Source organism: Vicia villosa, unplaced genomic scaffold (genome assembly GCF_029867415.1).
Source record: "Vicia villosa cultivar HV-30 ecotype Madison, WI unplaced genomic scaffold, Vvil1.0 ctg.000009F_1_1_3, whole genome shotgun sequence".
NCBI classification, from domain to species: Eukaryota; Viridiplantae; Streptophyta; class Magnoliopsida; order Fabales; family Fabaceae; genus Vicia; species Vicia villosa.
In genome coordinates, this window is record NW_026704939.1 from 546,331 (window position 1) to 561,377 (window position 15,047).

Consider the following 15,047-nt stretch of genomic DNA (forward strand, 5'->3'; position numbering starts at 1 on the left):
CTATATCAAGACTACCCTCTTAAGCAAAGATAGAAATGATCGAAGAGTAAGCAAAATGTGCCCATGAAGCGCGAACATCTTCTTTTGACTCTTGACTCAATATGGATACGATTTTCTCCAAGTACGAGAAAAGGGAATATCAAAGGAAAGAAAATAACAACAAAACATGAAAGACACCTCAAAGAAATGAGAAATTGACTCTTCGAAAATCATGTGATAGCATGATAGACCCTGTCAACGCTTCAATTCACTTGCATGCAACACTAAAATGTTCCAGTTCCCAAGAGTCATTATGAGGGTATTTCTAAAAAGACTTTTTTAAGCAAATGGAATTAAAGGAGTGAATTCCCAAAAAGTGGTAACGTCTTCTCTTGACCTCCAGAGCGTCCGAAAAGAATAGTCGACGCACGAGGAAGATACAACAAACCCTTGCAATGCCATACAGAAACAAGGGCTTGTGGGGCAAATGTTTTAGACCGACTGTAATAGTCATCGGCCGACCACTCAGAAGGAGTTACAATTCTTCTAGAACGTCCGCAACGTAGGAGAATTATCCTGCAGAGGAATATGGCAATCCAACTGCTCTCTGTATTACACGCCTAACAAATAGCGGGTTGTTATAACCTCTCCATTATATGAAAAGAAAGCTTGTCAGTTTCAGATATACAGTTTCAAATTCAATTTTCATTTACTTTTCTCTTTCACATACTGATTTGAGCATCAGAGTGCTAACCTTGTAGGTCAGCCTCTCTTTCACCGCACTAGAAGCTCTGACCCACCGTTGTTCATGACAAGCACCGATTCACCAATTAATTCTAATTTTGCAACGGAACCGTTTTTCTCTCTTTTATTTATAGGATAAAGCTAACATGTGCCCCAAAGGCACATGTTAGAAAACTTAAATATAGTAAATTTGTATTGGAAAACGTAATCAACATATTAATTATAAACTTTTTATGAAAATAATGCACAATTTTTTAGAAAAAAATTTTACATTTAGCTCTTAACATGTGCCCTTAGCATGACCCTTATTTATATATTTACAAAAGTTTTTTATTTTTCTTTCTTTTATTTATATTTTGTATAAAAGAATTATGTGAAACGTTCATATAGATTGCAAGGTGGGGTATCAAAAGATGCACTAACATAGAGCGGCAACACCGAACAATTTATCCATGAAGCGGTTATGTTATCTAAGAGCTAATATATCCCCTTCGTATTGCCACGTGGCATAAATCCATTGCTGATCTCAAATTTCATGGCCCACTAAATGAAACTTTTGGCTAAACTATGTGAAGTTTTGAAAGCCTAATTCATAGAAGAGATAAGAATGACAAATACACATTCTAACAATGGCAGGAACTGCTTTCTACACCTCCTGGTAACTCCTCTTCTCAACTTTTATTTTTCCATAACATATTCATTTGATAGAATATTAACATTAAAATTTATGTTGTTAATGTTGTTTTGAACATGATTGTGAGTGATTAAGGTTGTGTTTTCAGCAATTTAGGGAAATGTTGTTTGGTATTAAAAACTCACAATACAAGAACCCTAGCAGGGAAAAAACTAGCTCAATGTCAAATGAGAAGAAACTTTACAATAAAAGCAGAAGTGGAATTTGTAACAGCTGATAAAGCTAAGGAGCTTGTAGCAGTAAAGGGGTTTAATGTTCTTGATGTTAGGGACAAAACACAGTTTGAGAGAGCTCATCTTAAAACATGTTATCATGTCCCTCTTTTTGTTGAAAATACAGACAATGATCCTGGTATGAATTTTTCTACAATTTCAAGGACTATAAAACATTGTTTCACTTGTTTTTTTTAATATTTCATTGGGTTTATTTTCTTTAGGTACATTCTTGTTAAGGACTGTCCATAATAATTTTTCTGGGTTGTTCTTTGGGATTCCATTCACTAGACCAAATCCTGATTTTGTAAAATCTGTGAAAAGTCAGATATCGCCTGAAACTAAACTATTGGTTGTATGTCAAGAAGGATTGAGGTTAGTTTATGATTTCTTACCCTATTTGATTGCTAAATCCTATTTAATTTGGTTACTCGTTATAATGAAACTTATAATTACTTCTATAAGTGTTTGCCGAGCCTGCGTTCATTGAGCCTTGAGGCCTCCTATGAGCGCTGCGTTCATTGAGCCTTGAGGCCTCCTATGAGCGCTGCGTTCATTGAGCCTTGAGGCCTCCTCCGAGTGTGAACCCAACTCACTTAAACTATTTACAGACCGAAAATATAACATTCTTTGAATATGACCAAATATTAGAGTTTTGCATAGGGTAAAATTTTACATATGAATTTGCATAACTTGAATTTGTATTGTACTTGCCTTGAGATTCATTATACCCTAATAAAAGAATTGTCTATTGAAATTTTTTTTTTCTTTGTGAAGGTCTGCTGCAGTAGCAAATAAGTTAGAGGAAGCTGGTTACCAAAATATAGCATGCATATCATCTGGACTTCAAACTGTGAAACCAGGTTTAAATAATCATTGATTTTATTCTATTCTTAATTTGATGTTATCTTTAAGAATAAGAATTAAAATGTATCCATTCTGCAGGGACATTTGAATCGGTTGGTTCGACCGAGTTGCAGAATGCTGGCAAAGCTGGTTTGGTGCAAATCCAAGGAAAAATTTCAGCTGTGTTGGGAACTGTTCTTATTTGTGAGTATTTCGATAACATTTTTTAACAATTTATTGATGCATGTATTGATCATTATTTGTTTTATGAAATTTTCAGGTGCATATTTATTCATCACCTTCTTTCCTGATCAAGCAGAGAAGCTGATCCAACTGGTTCCTGGAGGCTAAGACTCAACATTCTATTGATTAGTTTGGTTTCCCCTCACATAATGCATGTTGCATAATTTAGAAATGTGAGATTAGAATTGAGCAAGATAAAACATGTGATGTAAATGAGATGATGGAAGGGATAATGATCAAAACTCGATTGTTTCACTGCGATCGTAATTTAATTTCCATTGAGCAAAGCAGATTTTCAAAAAAATATATATTAATTAAAGCAATGTCTGGATTTATTTCCACTGTTTAAGATGTCAGTAACTACTTAGTAGGTTGCTAGGACAGTATGCCATGTCCCATGTTATTAAATTTGCTATCAAGTCTCGGGTTAAGTTTTTTTAATTAAAAATTTATGGATGACTAATGAGTTAGCTGCAACAAATAAACTAATTAAACAGATTTAGTGTTTAGGAAAACTTGTTAAAGTAACTTTTTCAAATAACAGTAGTCAAATTCAAAGAAAAAAAATAATAAACTATAAACTACTTGAATAAAGTTATAAGAAAAATTATAAACTACTTAAAAATAAATTATAAACACGGGATAATAACTGTTGTCATACAATATTTATTAAGTCATAAGGCATAGCTACTGCTTGCAAAAGAGTTTTAATATAGCAAGTCAATTTGCGGTCATATAGTATATGAGTAATGCTAAATAGTACGAAGGTTCAATTGTCTTAACATGATTAGTGGGTCAATAAAACAACTCCTATTTATACTGGATCATGGGGTGGTGGTATTATAACTAGGGGTGATCGCGGTGCGGTTTGGGCGGTTTTGACGAAAAAAATCATCTGAACCGTAAGAGAAAAAATCGTGCGGTTTGGTTTGGTTCGGTTGGCTTTTAAAAAAAATTCGAACCAAACCAAACCAACCTAATGCAGTTTGGTTTGGTGCGGTTGGTTCGGTTTTTTAGAAATATTTTATTGAACCATTCATATACAAATAGATGATAACGAAACGTTGTATTTAGACATTCATACACTATTAAATAACAACAAAACCCGTCATATTTTGACAATAACTTTCTATTTAATATGTAAAAATTAAATTAGACAAAAGTGGAATAATAAACATAAAATAATAGTATAAACATATATAAAAATTATTAGAATGAAACAAAAAAATAGAAAATACGAGAGATTAGTGAAGGTGAAAAAGAAAAAACAAAAGAGTTGAGAGATTAGAGAAGAAGATGAGTGATAAAAACGAAACTGAAATAGGGAACATTTGCCTAAAAATGAGAAGGTGAAAAAGAAAGAATATAAGAGAGTAGAGATTATAGAAAAAGAGGGAAAATGTATGTGGCAAAGACGCGATAATGCTATTAGAGATTTGAGAAGATCGAGACTAAAATCATTTGTAAGGATGAGAAAATTGTTCGTAATCATAAGGTTAAAGTATTATAGATTTAAGTTTGGGTTGGATGTGAGTTAAGTAAAAGTTAGGTTGTAACATAATGCGGTTTGATTCGGTTTGGTTCGGTTTATAAAATACAAACCGCAAACCAAACCGAACCATGCGGTTTTGTTAAAAGATGACCCAAACTAATCCGAACCAAATGCGGTTTTTTGCGGTTTCGGTTTGGTTTGGTTTGCGGTTTTCTATTGGGTTGGTTTGGTTTTGATCACCCCTAATTATAACTGTTTTTTATGATAATTTATTTAGAGAAAATATAGGAAGAAAGAAAAATAAGAGAGAGAATATTCATCTATTTTGCTTACACATAAGCACTCTTCACTTTCTTGCCAATATATTTCGTAAGATTAAGCATTTTCCATAGTATATATATTGGGTTTGACTAGTGACTCACTCGAGCCAAACACAGAATTATCCGTCAATTACGTGAACAACTTATCACAAAAAGCTCAAACAAACATGATGTCGGTCCGATCTCACTATTACACAATTCTTACCACTATTTGCCTCAGTCTCCACCTCAACATAAAAACATAAAGGAAAGACGAGGACTTTAGTAATTAGAGAAGAAAAATACAGAAAAAATTGGCAACCACCTCAACGTAAAAACATAAAGGAAAGACGAGGACTTTAGTAATTAGAGAAGAAAAATACAGAAAAAATTGGCAATGAATTGTCCTAAAGCTATATATATCCCCAACCAATACTCACTTCTTGTGAAAAAAAAGCCATGTTAATGATCAGACACAGTGGATTTATACACGAAACAGAAATTCCGGAAAGGTTCAATTGAATGAAGAAACTCAAGTTGGAAGACATTTAATACTACACTACTAGATTTTGGCATGTGGAAATTTTCACAAAAGGCCGTTAATTTAGGCTAACAAAATATTACAATAAATTATTTTCACAACATAAAAAAAATATTACAATCAGATTAGCAACTGTATTTTCCATTCTGTGCACCGGTGATCTCAAGGCATAAATAGGTGGGCATTCTAATTTACGTCATCTGATCTCGGCTACCTAGGGAGCCAATAGAATTGGCAAGAGAAAATAAAGAGATTCAAAAAGGAAATCAGAAACATTGGTCCTGTACCATCTTTAACTGTGTGCCAAATGCGTCTCATTTAAAGATCAATCTCCTTGTAAATAGTAAAGCTGACGAATATTCCCAGAGGCTGCCACAACAGAAAACAAATTCTTAGCATCGTGAGTTAGCATTGAGAAAAAATATCAGTGTAAAATATAAAATATCTGAAATTTATGGTATTCTATGACTCAAACATGGAGAACATATGCTTGATTAAGGGAACATAGCAAGGTGACTCTATGATCAATCTGCACAGCTAGCTTACTGGATAATGATGAAACAGAGACCATTAAATAAATAAATGATATCATAAAAGACGGAAAATAAAAAGGGTTGGTTGATTAAGACTTCAAAGAGATCATGAGTTATCTGAGACGCTAAACAATTTCATCCCACAGGTGAATGCAATATTAATAAATAAGAGATTACTGCATGGTACCCCTGTTGAATGAAACTCAACATAGAATTCAATAGTTGATCTCAGTCAGGGGCTCCATAGAACATTTACTAGAGAAACGGGTACCACGATACATTGTAGGAGACTCCACATAACAGGCACCAAAGAGAAACAGAAAGGTTGTTCCAGAACAAGTCCAAATTTCAAGGACATACAAAAAAAAGGCTAAAATGCGAAGATAGAGTATTCCTTATAGATGTGAAAGGAGTTAGAATTAAACACAGTTAAGAACGAGAGGAAAAAAAAAGTGCTACCATATAGCCAGTCCTTGAAATACACATGAAGTGCTGATGACAGTTCCCGTTTACGACTTTCTTCTAAAGATGCATCTCGTAACAGTTGCCTTATCTCCCTTAAATTGTTTAACTGCAGAGAAACAATTTCATTCAAAATAAAGCATAAATCCAAAAAGTTTGGAAATCCAATTGCCAGTGTATTTATCAATTGAAACTGTAGCATACATTTCTTTCTTGAGATGCCATATATGCCTCGGGTAGTGTGAACGGATTGTCTTTCGTAGAGCCAATGGACTCTCCAAGCCAGTTTGGAATCTGCACAAAGATGAGGACAAAAGAAGAGAATGTGACTAATACAAAAGAAAGAAATATGGAACTCAACATTCTTCATGCCTGTAGTGAATATACTAAAATTCATTAAATGTGCTATCTAAAAAAAGTCTTCACTTGCCCAATAAATCAGTATAAAAGAATGACATTCATACCACAAAATTAGTGAACTGGTCAGGATCCACCCTAGAAGCAGACTCAGCTTGAACATCAGAGACACCTGCTGGATGAGATAGTGAATCATGGGGATCAACCATGCCCAATGCTATAGGTTCATCCCAACGATTCACTGTGGGAAGAACTCCAACTTCATTCATATGTTCCTCCAACTGGGAGTAAAAGGTATTATAGGGAGCAACCTGTAAATTTTAAAGGGGAAATTTTCTCCAGTGAATACATCTGAGAAGAGTAATGATTTACAGAAACATATACATATATTATTAGAAGCTAGTACTATAAACAAAACACTAGAAGCCCAGATACATATCGTATGTCTACGAGTACAATCCACAAACAAGATCAGAGTACAGCAACATACAACAACAACCACCTAGCCTTATCCCACTAAGTGGGATCGGCTACATGCGTCAAAACGACAGCATAATGTTCTATCAAATATCATACTTCGGCCCAGCTCATTAATCTCGAAATTTTAGTTTATAGTTTTCTAGATCTTCCTCTATCTCTAGTGGTTTGACTAGCCTCCATTTGATCTTCTCTCCTTACTACCAAAATCCACATCTTTTTTCTACATGCCCAAATCACCGAAGTCTAGTTTCCATCATCTATTCTATTTTAAGTGTCATCCCAACTCTCTCATGTTGTTATTTCATTTCCAATTGTATTTTGTCTAGTACAATGACATATCCAACGCAACACCCTCATCTCTGTTATGTTTCATTTATTTTCGTGTTGGCTCTTTACATGCCAGCACCCTAACAACCTATCTCGTACAACTGTACTACAACATTGTTGGTTTTACAGCTGTCCTATATAGTTTTCCCTTCAGTTTAAGCGGGTACTTTCGTATTGCATAAAGCAGCTAAGCTTCTCTTCCATTTCAACTATCCAGCTTGAATTCGATGGTGTACATCTCCCTCTCCCACTATTTCTCAGTCGTTTTGTACTAAGGACCCAAGATACTTAAACCCCGTAACTTCGTACTATGGACACTGACTTGCAATTCAATTATTTATTTCATGCGTTAATGTCATGTGATATGATTGTACTAGTGATTTCACAAAATACTTGCCCAACATTTTTTGCCGTAACTAAGAAATTAGTAGTAACAGAAGATCACATCCAAATGATGAAGATATTACGGTATTGTAATCATTGAACTTGTGACATCTGACACATACTCGGCATAATGTCAACAGTGACGCGAAAAAGGTTAAATTTCTGAAACAGTCAAAACGCTATAAATTATAATCTCTATAACCAAGAAAGTTGCAATATTAAACACTTCCGCAGTGCTAAGTTATATCAAATAGGCCATATGTCCAAAATAATCATGTCATATTTTAATTATGATCATCATATGATATGAGCCCTAACATAGTAACATAATTCAGAAACTGCATGGTTACAATTTCATAACTGGCTAGAAACTTCATACATATATCAAGCAGCGGTAAATAAAGAAGCTAACCTGCAACTTATGGTTATCACCGACAATAAGGGGTTGCTGGTTCACTCCCAAAAAGAAAACACATTCACGGCAGTTAGCAATACAAATTCGTTTTGCTGCAACAATCACATGAACTCGTTCACAGTGTTCTACTCTCACAGCCTGTCAAAGAAAAAGTGGAGTCAACTTCTTTCGTTCCATATAAGCAGTACCGACTATTCTGACAGCTGTGGTAGGCATAAGATCAGTAAAATGGCTCCTAGTTACCAAATCTTACCCAACATAGCGAACACCATATGCATAATAAACACAATGGTCTTTAATATGATGAGTAAGTAATACCATATCTTTTTAAATAGAATGTTAAGTAATTTCATATCATTTATAAACTGTCTGCACATAAGCTCACTGACATCAGCCAGATATTGGCATAGTCAGTCAGTTTGAGTGACATTTTACAGATTCACATAAAGGGAAAACATTACAGATTCAAGAAAAGGGAAATACAGCAAGGGGAAAAAAGGCCACAGCAGGAACTTTGAGGGTCCTACTTCCTCCCACCCCGAAAGTGAAACCGACCTTCTCTCTTTCACTTGAAGCTCACTGAACAATTATCATATCTAATTCAAGCACTTGTAAAGAACTAAGGAATTGAATTAAAATAGGGAGAATTTCTCTGAACATCACATTAAAACTGTCTTCGTCCGTTTTGTAGCATTTATGGTTTATTTTGTTAGTGGTAGTTAATATATTACAAGTAGTAATGTTAATTAATTGTGTCAGTTATGCTTTATTATTGGGTTTATGTTCAGTATAAATAGAAAAAGGGCCAGAAAGAATAGGATTATTAGGAAGTTATTGAGAGGTTATTAGGAGAGACCCAACTTTTGAACCTTTGGGAAGGGAGAGATCCAAGACTCTCGAATTGTTGGACTTGGGAGGAACCAAACTGGTCCCTGTCTTTGGTTTGTGTGTAATTTGTGTCAGTTTTCTAGAAGTTGTAATTGAGAATTGTAACCCTCTTCCAGAGTAGTTGTTAAATTAATATACAGAAAATTGTCCCACAATTTCCCTGGCTTGGACCAGTTCTATCAGAATCAAAATAATAGTAGTGTATTGTCCAAATTGAACAAGACAAAGGATTGGAATTTCCCCAAGAGTTTCCCCCTCACTCGCAATATCAAACGTACAGAATGCCTCTCTCCATTAATAATTATTCTGCTTATACAAATTATTCCCCCTAGCTCCCAACTGTTCCTATATTCTAACAGCATCATCTTCCCTGTATATTATTTTACCCTTAAATATAACAATTGAATTTTATTTTACTCATTCTAAATTCTGATATTAATAATTTTGCATTTTATTTTACCCTTAAATATAATAATAATATACAAATTCCATATTGTTGTCTGTATATGTACGTATAGACTCATTATGTTGCTTTTGAAAACAAGACACAGTTACTGCTAGCTGTTACCTTTCCAACTGCTCCAATAACTATTGTCGCATCTGAACATCCATAGATGGTGGCGTATCTCAAAGGAGCTAAGATGTAAATGGCAGATTCATGGCAATTTAGAACCTGCAGTGACCAAATACCATTTTTATTAGCAAATCTATATTGACAATAAATCCAAGAAAATGCATAAAATACGGTGCAAATTGTGCTTAGATACTCAAACAAAACTTCAAATATTATCTAGCTTGTGGCATCTCTTTTCAAGGAACTTAAGCTGTTAGTACGGATGCTCATTAACTATTTTATCATGAATAAACAAACTACCACAATACAGACTGATGGGTTATAGAGGCCTATCTTGTGTAGAGTCGTAGTGATGCTACGGCGGAGTGGAATGGCCATTAAATATGCAGTGGCTATCAGAAATATGCAGTGGCTGTCGCAAATCACTGAGAAACAGCATTTAGGCCATTAAATAGTTACAGTCTGTAATGCTCTTTTTTACCCTCTGATACATCTTATTTAAAAAAATTTAAGGGATGTCTTGTTATTTCCCAATTTAAGACTAAGTTGCTCAACATCTCTTCCCACTCAGTCATGAAAAAAAATAGAGAAAAATAAGTGACGCTTTGTTTTGCTCTGCATTTCTCCGACTGTGAAGTCCAAAATTCGCACGGTGACTTTTGCTTTTGGCAACGGTAGAGGCCTTTTCAAGCGACAGTGGCTGTGTTGGCATCGGTGACTGTCACATTCAGGTTCTATACCCTTTCTCTCCTTTGTTTCTAGGTTCTCAACCCTGTTTTTCAACATTTGTGAATCTACTACAAAGTGCGAAGACTAACCAGCACCCTACATAATAGACACTCTGTCTTCTAGAGAGTCTATTTTCTTTTAAATCACTTCTTGTTTATGAATACCTTTTAAACTTGTATAAGTAGTTAAGTTATATTGATTTTCATTTCGAATGTTGGTGACAGAATACAGACGTTAATTGTAGGTTTCTTCTGCAAATCCACTTGGGTCTACTGTAGGTTTCTTCTGCAAATCCCATGAACCAACCAGAACACAGTGCAAAAGTCTTTAATGCATAATGACAACTAGATCTGTGCAGGATACAACAACAACCAAGTCTTATCACACTAAGTGGGGTCAGCTATATGGATCAAATTCTGCCATAATGTTCTATCCAATGTCATGTTTTTATGCAGGATACCAGAGAAATTTATGTTCCATACAGACTGGTCATACATTGGGCGGTCTGAATAACTTTTGCATCATGGACCTAAATCAACATGTAACTTGTTCGGAAATAAAGCATGCAAACTCTAACAAATTCAAACTTCAAAAGTCTCAAAAGAAAACTGCATTTGACAATATCCAAAAGCAAGCATCCAAACTTAATAGCTACTCATTTACAATTACAAGCAGATGCCTACATGTAATATAACAGCATCTACTAGTGGCCTTAAAGAAAAATAATATCAAGAGTAAAGAGCCCACTTCGTATCTGTTGCTTCCGCGATATATTGATAATGTAAAATTTTAGCAATAATCTACTAGAAAAACAGACAAATATAAGAAACATACCTTAACAGAGGACCCTTTAATGTCAGATGCATGCTTTGCATATGATGATTTAGAAATCCCTTCGATGAAACTTGCTCCCCTAGCACTTATTGAGACCTTAACTGAGGCAGTAGATGCATCAGTCATAGCAACATCCGGATCAGAGGCACTAGCTGGACCATTTTCTTTTGAAGAAGTCCGTTCAGCAATACGTTCCAAAGCAGAAGCTATATTTTGCAGAAGCCAATCATGAACTTGGGAAGCGGGAGCGGGAACAGCAGGCATGTTAGGATCCGAGTTTGCGAAAAAAGGAGAAGATTGACTCAATGAATTCCCTTCAAGTCCTTTATCACCATAATGAAATAGAAAACCAAGGTGCTCAAATCTTTCCATGGTTAAAACCTATCAAATAAGCAAAACAATAGTAAGAGTGTAAGACTAAGATCTAAAACAAAAACATATAAATGTTTCAAGACTGAAACAATAAATATATTGCTGAAACAATATTCAAGAAAAAACAGCACAAAACCTTTTTAAAGGTTCCAAATATTTTTCGTTTCTCAGACAAATTACATGATATTATGCTAGGGAGCAGGACTCACTAACTAAGAGAGGAGAAAAGTCATAATTCCGGAATACAAAGATGAAATCATACAGGAAATGGGACACAAAACGATACCCATCTAGTCCATAGTTTATAGCAACTGATGCCTTCATAGTTCAATGTATTCACAAAGCATCAAGTTTGGACATAATAACTTGCAATAAGCACAAAATAGGGAAATATGCCCAATCCCCAATTCATATTAGTAAGCAATAAAATCTGAATGAGGTCATTGCACAAGAGCTAAAGCTTTAGAAAAACTAGTTGTACTTGTACACAAAAAAAACACGACAATGATAAACAAACTAATTTGCATGACATTCAAATTTCAATATCTCTCTTCCTGGCATGCATGGAATATCACCAAAACAGAATATAAATTGCAAAAATGGACCCCAAAGATTAAAAATATATAATGCACTTAATAAGTTACAATTTTTATTTACTTATATTGCTAATTGATTAGTATTGATAATATGAAAAACATAAAGCAATGCAGCCAAAATCAGAAACTCATGGGAAGCACGCAGTAAACAAACAAACAAACCAGAGATTCTTCACTTTCCCCCTCCACAGGCTCTGCTAGTAGAGACACAATATTAGCCAAATGCTTTTGCAGATAAGACAGCTGATGCGCTTCTTCGTCACCCTGCGACGGCGTAAACCGCTTACTGTTGCTCCGCACAAGCTGCAATTACAAACCATTCAAAACCAACATCAACACTTTCACAACATCAAATCAACAAAAATCACTCCAAACAAATTGTGAGCATCTCAATCCAATTACAGGAATTAAGCAATGCATTATTCCATAACATCACATGAAAGAGTATTGCGAGGATCGAAGAAACAAAACGGTGAATTCACCTGAAGCGGCGTGAGAGCGGACAAGTATCCATCAAAAGCGGAAGTGGAAGGCCAAACATCCGCTACAGCGGCGGAATCCTTATGCGTCCGCGGGAGGAGCCTCTTGTAGGATTGAATGTATAGAAACAAAACGAGATCATGAACATCGACGCTATCAGATTCGGATTCGGCAGGGAGAATCGAAACGAGAGTCTCAACAACAAGCCTAGCTAGTTCGACGGAGATCTGCAACGACTCAGAAATCGCGGCCGAGTCAACTCGGTTATTGTTAGAGGATAATTCTAGAAGCTTCTGTTTCAACGAGATTAGGGTTTGTGTGGGGTCGGAAAAGATGAGCCGCGGGATAGGCAATAGACCGTGTTCGAACGGCACGCGTCGTGGATGAATCACCGTGGGGGGTGTGGGACCCAATGGAGGAGTGCATGAATCGGTTGGCGGTTCCGTCATGGCTAAAAAGGAGAAGGAAACATGTGAAAATGAGAGAAGGAGAGTGTTGCAGATCTTTGGAATCGAAAAAACTAGTATTGGTGGGAGAAGAGAAAGAGAGAGGATGACGGGGTGTGTTCCGGTGGGGTTCACCGCATGGGGACTATGGGGACGTGGCGATTTCTCATTCGTTGTTTTTGAATAGTCAATGATTTTGTCTTAGTGGTATTAAAGAGATCGATCATCTGATTTTAGATGCATTCGTATGTTAGTGTTTCTCCTACTATCCACAAATGTTTCTTTTGACCCTTTTACTTCATTCCAATTTTGCAAATTTTCAAAATTAATTCTAAAGGTTTAGAATTCATTTTGTCATTTTGATGTTTTAATTCATTAATTGCCCCCGGATAAAATTATTGTATTTCTATAACTGATTTTAATTTTGAAAATATTTCAATCCATCTTATAATATTTTTGGGTATCTGACAAAATTTGGAGTTTTTTATGTTTTGTAGATGCATCTATAGAACAATTCAACATTAAATAAATAAAAAAATGTTTCCGGAAATACATTTCTAAAAATAAAAGAATATTTTTGGAAACGCACATAGTGCATGATAACTCCAAGAAGTGAGATGAGAGATTTCTCAAAAAAAATATTTTTTTTTAAAATTAAATTTTGTAATTAAATTTATTATTTAATTCCTTTTTTTACAAATACTTTCAAATATAAATTATTTAACTTTCAAGAGTGATATTTAATTGTAATTTTTGTTTTATAGGAATTTTTTCTAATTGAAAGATTGTTTCTTAAAAATTTTAAGCTACTTTGGACTAATCAAACGGTTTAATAAAATCGTCTCAACTCAAATATTCAATCTAAATATTATGTCTATTTGAACCGACAAACAAGTGTATCTTTACTATGAAGTCTTACATTGAAGCAAAGTGACACTTTATATCCAATGTTGGAATTTATTCAATGGTTCCTGGCACCAGTGGCGGAGCCAGAAAAATTATAAAGTCTGGGCAAAATTTTAAAGGCCGCAATTTTAAATTGTATATAATATATAATATATAAATAATCATCAATCAAAATAAAAAAGACACGTCATTTTGTCAACAAAAGTATAGTTAAAGTAAAAGATTAAATATAACCTTACAATAGCATGTTAAATAAAATCACTAGGCAAATGTCCTTTTTGAAATTTTGTTGTGGTGAATGTTTGAATAATATCAATATCATCAAGTGACTTGAAGATCTTCCGCTCGGTGTAACATACCATCGAGTCATTGAATCACACATCGTTGATCTTATTGCGCAATTTAAACTTGATAATCTTCATTGTTGAAAAAGCTCTTTCAACGGATTTAGTCGACACCGACAATATCAAAGTTAACTTAAATAAGTTTGTAAGCCAATAGAAATACCAAATGTTTTTCAAACTTTTTCAGTTTGAAAAAGCTCTTTTTAATTTTAGGGTTAAATATGTTTTTGGTCCCTATAAAAGCAAATGACATATTTTGGTCCCTAAAAATTATTATGTATGTAGTTTTAGTCGCTACTGTTAAACTAATTTGTATTTTTTAATGATTATTTTGCAGACATGTTTAGACTTTTAAAAAATTCTTTGAAAAAATAAACTCAAAATTTAATTTCTCAGTCGAAATTTTCATTAATTATATTATTATCGTTTGAAATTTGAAATTTTCATATTTAATTCTTTTTATTTTAAAATTTTTTAAAGTTTAATAAATAAAATTCTACAGTATCCTAAACATTTATAAACAAGACTAAAACTTCACGCATAAAAATTTTAGAAAGATCGGTAAAAAAATTTAAAAACTAAAATTAAATGTTAATTTATTTATAAGGACGAAAAATATATATGACCCTTAATTTTATTTATTTATATTTTAAATTTGAATATTAAAAAAAAAATGGCCGGACCGAGCCCGGGCAATTGCCCAGCATGGCCGGATGCTGGAACCGCCAGTTTATGGCACCTGTTGTCATGTTCATCGGGAACGATTCTAATTGTCATCGTTATATAAGTGTGACTCCGCGTCACCAAGGTATAATTCATTAAGTTTCATAACCTTACATGTATCCCTCCTCTCCAACCACATAAGATATT

General features: G+C 34.3%; 2 protein-coding genes across 2 annotated transcripts; one reads left to right on the forward strand and one right to left on the reverse strand.

Moving 5' to 3' along the window:
* The first annotated feature begins 1,257 nt into the window (after nucleotides 1-1,257).
* Nucleotides 1,258-2,973, forward strand: LOC131621524 (rhodanese-like domain-containing protein 9, chloroplastic). Its single transcript, XM_058892568.1, has 6 exons — nucleotides 1,258-1,381; nucleotides 1,506-1,768; nucleotides 1,854-2,004; nucleotides 2,407-2,492; nucleotides 2,575-2,679; nucleotides 2,756-2,973. The coding sequence occupies exons 1-6, from the start codon at nucleotides 1,353-1,355 to the stop codon at nucleotides 2,824-2,826; spliced, it is 705 nt and encodes a 234-aa protein (XP_058748551.1). The 5' UTR covers nucleotides 1,258-1,352; the 3' UTR covers nucleotides 2,827-2,973.
* A 2,073-nt stretch (nucleotides 2,974-5,046) lies between these two features.
* LOC131621566 (uncharacterized) lies at nucleotides 5,047-13,075 on the reverse strand. The gene is made up of 9 exons (XM_058892606.1): nucleotides 12,484-13,075; nucleotides 12,164-12,304; nucleotides 11,034-11,414; nucleotides 9,465-9,569; nucleotides 8,006-8,146; nucleotides 6,510-6,713; nucleotides 6,250-6,339; nucleotides 6,043-6,154; nucleotides 5,047-5,419 (listed from the first exon to the last, which is right to left on the reverse strand). Exons 1-9 carry the CDS (start codon nucleotides 12,928-12,930, stop codon nucleotides 5,376-5,378), a joined length of 1,665 nt encoding a protein of 554 aa, XP_058748589.1. The 5' UTR covers nucleotides 12,931-13,075; the 3' UTR covers nucleotides 5,047-5,375.
* Between the last annotated feature and the right edge of the window lie 1,972 nt (nucleotides 13,076-15,047).